At 46.1% G+C, this 7806-nt stretch overlaps 1 protein-coding gene across 1 annotated transcript; it reads left to right on the top strand.

The window, feature by feature from the left end:
* The first annotated feature begins 1599 nt into the window (after window positions 1-1599).
* Window positions 1600-2817, top strand: LOC115389984 (nuclear factor interleukin-3-regulated protein-like). The gene has a single exon (XM_030093616.1). It carries the CDS (start codon window positions 1600-1602, stop codon window positions 2791-2793), a length of 1194 nt encoding a protein of 397 aa, XP_029949476.1. The 3' UTR covers window positions 2794-2817.
* Window positions 2818-7806: the final 4989 nt, after the last annotated feature.

The raw sequence follows: 7806 nt of genomic DNA on the forward strand, positions 1-7806 counted from the left end.
GTCAGAAGCCTTTCATGGATTTATCCTGAGATTTTCATGTCTGTAGGATCTCCATATAGCCACAGTGACTTTGTAAAAATGTGTGAACTTTTGTATTCAGGTGAGAAAATCTCTCTCCAAAATGCATTGAAGCAGATGGGAGAAAATTCTGCACCCTCCTCAAACAAATGTGCCTTATCAGAGGCTGGCACAAAGAATAGCTTCACTTGTAAGAGACTTTCTATTTGCAGACTTTTTAATAACCAAGTCATCAGTGATGCAACAGCAAAAGTCAGCTGATTTTTTTTCAAGGGATGCAAAAAAATTCAAGAAAAAAAAAAAAACAATTCCGAGATACATCAGCAAAAACAGCACAATGTTAAATTTCTTCTTGTTACTTATGTTCCTATCTTATTCAAGATAAATAAGAAATAGAATAGAATAGAATAGAATAGAATAGAATAGAATAGAATAGAATAGAATAGAATAGAATAGTTCAATAATCCCAGAGGGAAATGTGGTAAGGTTTGTATTGTGTGGGCTGAGTAGATGAGATATTTATGAACCTATTGTCTTCTTTTGTGAACTTATAGAAAAAAATAATGCAAATCACCCCATTAATTCAGTGATATTAAACTATTTTCTGGTAACTTTTTGTTAAATGTCTATTTCAAGAGATAGAATTTTAGTGTGTAGATTAAAACACATCTTAAAAAGTGATATTTGAAATTGAAGCCAGATTTTTTTTTTTTTTTTTTTTTTTGTCAGCTTCCCTCAAATAAACACATTTCTCAAACAGAGCAGGTTTGAAACTGTTTATTCTGACTGATTCGGCTCAGCTGGTTTCCAGTTAGGAGGAGGAGGGCGGTGGGGAGGGGTGGGGGGGGGGGCTACCCGGGTGAGGTTCCGACCCCGGCTGAACCTCCCAGCAGCGGGCAGGGATGAGGAGGAGGAGGAGGAGGAGGAGGAGGAGGAGGAGGAGGAGGAGATGCGGACAAACATCCAGCGGAGCTGCCGAGCTGCAGGACTTTCCTCTCTGACCGGGAAACGAGTGGAGGGAGATTTTATCAGCCGTTCCAGCTGTAAGTAAGACCACTTTTGACACCTTCATTTACTTCCCTCAGTCATTCTTACTGCTCTGCAGAGTGCAAGCGATTCTAATTCCAGATAAAGTGACTTTTCTTTCAGTTTAAGTTGGATTTTATCCTCGTTTTACTTGGTGTAAACAATAAACTGGCGGACTCGCCGCAGAGCTGTGATTTTGTTTCCATCTATTTATCTTCGCTATTTCTTCTCAGCTTCCTCTTAAATGTGAATTTGCTCCATTTGTTGCAGTAGAATTCAGGCTTCTGGTAAAATGTGGACAAACTAGCATGTCTTGTTGAAAGTACCACAAGTTGTTCTAAGTGTCACTCATAAACCTTATATTCCTGTGAAGCCTTCATGAGGAAAGTTTGGTTTGGTCTTAAACGATCTCATTATGAAGTACTGACTGTATGTTTTGCAATCGTTCCAACAAAGCTTCACCTCACCCCGTGCACTGCTGATGTGTGGCCACCAGGTGGCGCCACTGCTTCACATTTGTGATGGTCCTTCTTGTGATTTCAGGAGAGTTTGAACATGACGGAGGAAACCATCATCCAGGATCTGTCAGGGCCCCCCCAGCTGTGTCCAGAGTCCAGGTCCCAGGGCGGAGCGGGGTCCTTCACCGACGAGGCCTTCTCCATCCTGACCTCCACCAGCCAGCTGGCCCGGACTCTCCTGGGTCGCACCATGGCCGTCAAACGCAAAGACAGCGACGCCGTGGCGGTCAGCAGCTGCGACGAAGACAACGGCGGCAGCGCGCGCCGCAAGCGGGAGTTCACCCCGAACGAGAAGAAGGACGAGGGCTACTGGGACAAGAGGAGGAAGAACAACGAGGCCGCCAAACGCTCCAGGGAGAAGCGGCGAGCCAACGACATGGTGCTGGAGAAGCGGGTTCTGGACCTCCTGGAGGAAAACGCTCGTCTGCGGGCTGAACTGCTGGCCCTCAAGTTTCGCTTTGGCCTCGTGAAGGATCCGTCGGACGTGTCCATTCTCCCGCTGTCTGCACCCCTCCGCCCTCACTCGACGCCCTCCACCACGCACTGCTACCAGGCCCACGGTGATGGGCCCCCACACGCCAGTGCCCAGAGCGGTGGCAGCACCCACCACCTCCACCCTCACCCCCAGCCCCCGCCGCAGGGGGTCGTCTACGGGCCGAGGGCAGCCGAGCCTCTGAGTCAGACCGAGGAGTCCGGGGTCTCCACCTCGTCCAGCTCAAACGTGGGCAGCCCCGTGTTCTTCGACGACTCGCTGGGAGAGTACGGCAGGCCTTCGGCGAGGGAGCTGGCGGACGAGGCCGGCGAGAGCCAGTACCTCCACAGACAGGACTCCCTGGAGGGTCTGAGGAGTCTCCCGCACAAGCTGCGCTTCAAGGGCCCCGTGGGCAGCGGCGACGGAGGGGACATGTGCGCCTCGCCAGAAGGCAGACACAGCGGCCCGCCCGTCGCCATGGTGGGACCGAACATCCAGATGAGGAGCCAGCAGCCGGCTGCTTGGGACGGTCGGGTGGAGGCTCACGCCGCCTGGCCCAGGGAGGAAGCCTACGGTGGAGTGGAGCATCAGGGAGCCCCCTCTGGATATTATCCCACCTCTGCTTTACCAGCCTCAAGAGACAACAAGTGTTCCCCAGCAGAGGACGTCAGCCTCAGGTCCCAGATCAGCTGTTTGTCTCAGGAAGTGGCTCAGCTCAAGCGGCTTTTCTCTCAACAGCTGCTTGCTAAGATTTCCTAAAACCTGGATAAACGAGGGTTCAAACCCAGACTGAAGCTACAAGACCTCACTTCTCTCTGAACCGATACGCTCAAAATCTGTTCAGGAAGCTACCTCTACAAATACAGGGAACTGCATCCAGAACCAGCCCACCTGATCAAGCATTTAACCCATTTCCAACTGTCCAATACTCATCTGAAACACTGGAAGCAAATGTTGGCTGCTCTTCACGTTGTGCAGCATCTGGAACCCTTTCATCACCACATGTGTTTTCACTCATTTCATCTGTGACATTAATCTGTAATTGTGTGATAAACATGATTAAAATACCTTTTTGGAGTAAGAAAGGCCTCTGTCTGACTTGCTGTCTACTTGCAGATTTATCTGAGAGAATTTAAAATGCTTCGAAGCAGGTACATCAGGATAATTAGTTTCTTGTACAAGTGCACAGGAGACATTGTAGAAAAGCTCAGAGCGATGAAACCGATGTATTCAGAGATGTGTTCAGAAGCAAAGATAATTCTGTGAAAAGTAAAAAAAAAAAACCCAATATATTGCAATTCCTGTTGACTACATGTGTGAATGCAACAAGAATCTAAAATACTGCTATTCTTAAGCAACTCATGCAACTGCTTAAAAAATACGTTTTGCTACAAACACATTTAAACACGGAGGCGAGAACACAGACCGATACAGAAGAACTGCTTCTACAAGAGAAATGCGTGAAATCTATTGCAATAAATCAGACTGAAAATGACACTGTGATCTGAAATAAGACTGAATCCCTCTACGTGTAGAGTTTGCATGTTCTCCATGGGCCTCCATGGGCTTCATTCAGCTACATGCTGATTGGTTGGCTGTTGATTTTGAACTGGCTCCGGTTGCTGATGTGTGTGTGGAAGGTGACTGTGTCCAGTCCTGTGATGGACGGCCGTCCCACCAAGGATGTCCCGCGCATGTTGCACAATGTCAGCTGTGAAAGAAACTGAGTGGCTTCTGCCCACTGAATCACTTACTTACTGAAAACCAGAGTACATCATGAGCGCATGAACGGATAGAGTCAAAATGACGTGAGTAAGGTCAAAATATTGAAGCTTTCTCCTTCAATTTTCAGCTTTATTCTGAATATTTCTAAAAAAAAAAAAAAAAACTATGACAATTTAGCTTTAATCTCAAAATGCTGAATAAAAGCTATTGTTCCACTTCCATGTTTCCACTTAAGAAGATTAAAGAGTGCTCAATCTGCTATTAATTGGACTGCATTAGTAGAATGTGTGATAACGCACCGTCTCTGAGGATCTGCTTTGAATACGTCTGGATATCACAAGCTATGAGTGTCTCAGGTTAATTAAAGCTGGCAGTTGCATGGAGAGAAACAAACAGCTGTTCTTTTGGTATATTAAAAGGCACATTTCCACCTGAACTCTGCTGGACTGGTGCAGGTGATCTGTGCAAGCGTAAAGTAACAAGTTTGTTCCTTTGTCTTTGCTTTTAACACAACTTTACGAACACAAAGACCTTTCTTTGTCTGTGCTGGCGCTGTGGTGCCACGCTGAGGTTCCAGATTGAAATGGGACAGTGGGGAGTGGGACAGAGCCAAGGAGAGAGGGGTGAATGCAGCGAGAGGCTGGAGACTCTGCGTGACTCATCTATCACGTCAGCACAAGCAAAGCTATTTTTAGAGGCTTGAAGCAGCTGCGGTGGAGACAGATTGGTCCATATGGAAGTGAAGGATACAGGTCCGGAATACATCAACACCTGGAAACAGCACAGCTCTGCACACAGGCGCCGCAAACATGGAGGAAAAACACACACTGCGGAAACCATGAAGAGGCGAAAAGGAGCTCAGATGAGAAGATCTGAATTATTACATTCTCACTGTAACATGACAATGTGTGCTACTCATGAATACTGAGCATTCAGTGTTGCTTGACCAGCAGCAGGTGGCGCCACGTGCCCTCATCAGCATCATTCATTCATTTCACTCATTCATCCACAGCAGTGTTTTGGTCTGAGGTGGCCTCCTGCACTGAGCTCGTGGCTCCTCCAAGCCGGAATCAGGTTTGGTGCATTCAAGTTCATGCAAATGATTCGGAAGGACATCCTCGCAGGAAGCAGCGGAAGTATGTGGTGGAACAGGTATCGGCAGACATAAACAGCTGCAGGGAGCTGTTTCTCTTCATATCTCACCGTGTCTGGGCGGACTGCACACATGAAACCTTTTGTGTCTGATGAGTCTGGGTGCAGACCGGCCTGCAACCCCCCTCAAACCCTCAGACGTGCAGGAAGGAGTGAAAGGCTTCTGGTTGCTAGGCAGGCACCGCCACACCACAGTTGCCAAGGGAATGCCTGCATGCAGAGGCAGCTGGAGAGGTGCAGGAGTGTGTTGGGGGTTGGTGGATCTACCATAAGGAGTGGTTGGAAGAGGAGGAGGGGGAGGAGGAGGAGGAGGAGCTAGGCAAGTTCAAGGCCGCTGTTTCCTCACTGCAGTAATGGTGGTGGTGGTGGTGCATGTGTGTGTGTGTGTGTTTGGTAAGCTAATGCATGTGTGTGTGTGGAGCCAGACAAAGCAGGGGGATGGGATACGAGTGTGATGGAGCATTGAAAATGGATGTGTGCTTGATACCATGCAGGGCTGACGTAACTGCACATGAAATATGGTGGCGATGAGAACACTGGGCTTTGTGGGATGATAACAAATAAAAAAAAAGCTCCTCGGCAGATTCCCCTTCTCAAATGGATAAACAATATTCAGGATGTAACATGAGATTTTCTGATATATGCAATTTATTCAGTCCTATTTTTAGTGTTAATTTTAGGTGAAATGATGCCAGAATATCAATAAACAAAACAATAAAATGCAATTTAAAGATTAATGAATGTCGACTCATATGTTAAGCTCCAAAATCACAACACGAATCATAATGTCTGGAACCTTGAAATAAGGGAGTTGTAAGATTAAACTCTCTTTATTCAGATGTGCCCTGGAAAAGCTCCAAACCTCCAGAACTTGACCTTCTGCAGACAACAATGCCAGGAGAATGCACAATGTTAGGACGTCAACGCATATGAGGGGCAAAACCTCCTTTTGAAACTCATTTCCACTGAAAACACAGGAGCCTTTCTGATGAGCCTGTAAAAATAAAACCTGTGTTTGAGTGGGTGCACTGAGTGCAGGTTGTGAGCAGGACTCCAGCTTGCTGGGCTGCTCTGTAGTTTCCCAAAAAAACAGAAGGATCTCAATGTTAAAGACAGGACGGGAGCAGAAGGGTCGCTCTACAGTTAAAATTTTTTTACACTTCACAGAATAATAGCAGCATATGGTGAAGTATTTGGAAACACATGCTTTTCAGCTGTTGCAACTGAGTTCAAAGGATAAACCGTGCAAACAACGATGATGAAATTTCCAATCAATCGACAAAAAAAGTTGTAAAGGTAACTGTAATGGATTCAAGTCTGAATAAAAAAAGGTTCACAGGGCAATACATGGGCAAAACACCTGAAAACAAAAGTGATACTATGTAGGCATTACAGGTATTTATTAGTCCTCTTTGCATGCATTTAAATATTTCAAATTTTATTAAATTAAATGCAAAACTTATATCTGCCAAATAAACCCAGATAATAAAAGAAAAAGTTCATGTTCATCACTGTGTGGAAGTGAAAGATTCATATATTTTCTTAGATTCATTAAACATAAATTAAATACCTTAAGCCTGTTATTGCTAAGTTACTGTAGTTTAATCTTTAATCCATCAAGTCATCTTTTATTTCACTACTTGCTGCTGCAGCAATGCAAATTTCCCCACTGTGAGAGTAATAAAAGAGTCATCTCTTCTCTTTGTTGAACAACTTTGTGCTGGAGTGAGGCGCTGAAGCCAGCACAAGTTCTGTATGGAGCAAATTACAGACATCAATTAAAGAATCCCCCTCAGATATTAAACAAAAATAAATCTATTCTGTTCTCCGAACCCTTAAATTATGTTTTGGGATTTTAGACAACCCTAATCTGCATAGAAAGTACATGGGAACTCACACCGGGGTCCCCCTCACGGTGAGATTAGAGTACCAACCACTACGCCACTGTATGACCGAAGTCCTATATAAACATGTATTTAAAAAAGTTACTTGAAAATGGAAATAATTACAAAGTTATTCCCTTTTCCAATTAGATCTAACTATTTTATTACACATTCAGTTATGCAAAAATGATCGAAAAAGTCAATATTAGTGAACAAATCACACAAATGTTACAGATTTCTATAGAATTAGATTGGATATATTTTGGAAACAGTAAAAAAAAAAAAAAAAAAAAAAAAGTGGTTTGGCTTGAGGTTTCCATTCAGGGGTCCCTTGACCCCAACAAATGTCCCTCACAGGATGTATGAGAATTAATAACTCTGCTAATAAAGGATCGCCGGGAGAACATATGCAGACAGGCTCATAAATGAGCGAAATGAGAGTTTGCTGGACTTCTCGTTACAAGGTGTGAGCGTAACTCCGTCCAATGGCTGCTACAGCGAAGGAGACGGCTTCGCCCGACATGGAGACGGACGGGACGGCTGAGGCTGAACAATAAGAGCCGCTTTGGTAACAGAGGGGAGAGGGGACGGGAGGAAGGAGGGAGAGAGGGGAGAGCAGAGGAGCGAGGGAGAGACAGGGGACAAAAACGTGACTAGGCAACCTAAGAGCTGTTATGCAACCGCTGACCTACTAACACATATTTCTAGAAAGGGAGCCGGAGAAACTGGAGCAAAGTGTCCGGCAGCGCGCAGCACGCAGGAAGGCAGGCAGCGAGAGCCAAGAGCCGCAGAGCGCAGCGCGCGACCCGCCGACTCCTCCGAACCGAGCCGAGCAGAACCGAACCCAGCCGAGCCGAGCCGAGCCGAGCCGAGCAGCACCACGGGGAACTTTCTCTGGCATCTTTCAGCGCTTTTCGGGAGGGTTTTCCTCTGAAGCCGCACTGGAGCAGGAGGAAACGGGAGCGAGACAGCTTTGTGTCGGGGAAGCCTGGACGTCTCTCCGCTCCTCCGG

This window comes from Salarias fasciatus, chromosome 6, assembly GCF_902148845.1.
Source record: "Salarias fasciatus chromosome 6, fSalaFa1.1, whole genome shotgun sequence".
In the NCBI taxonomy this organism is placed as follows: domain Eukaryota; kingdom Metazoa; phylum Chordata; class Actinopteri; order Blenniiformes; family Blenniidae; genus Salarias; species Salarias fasciatus.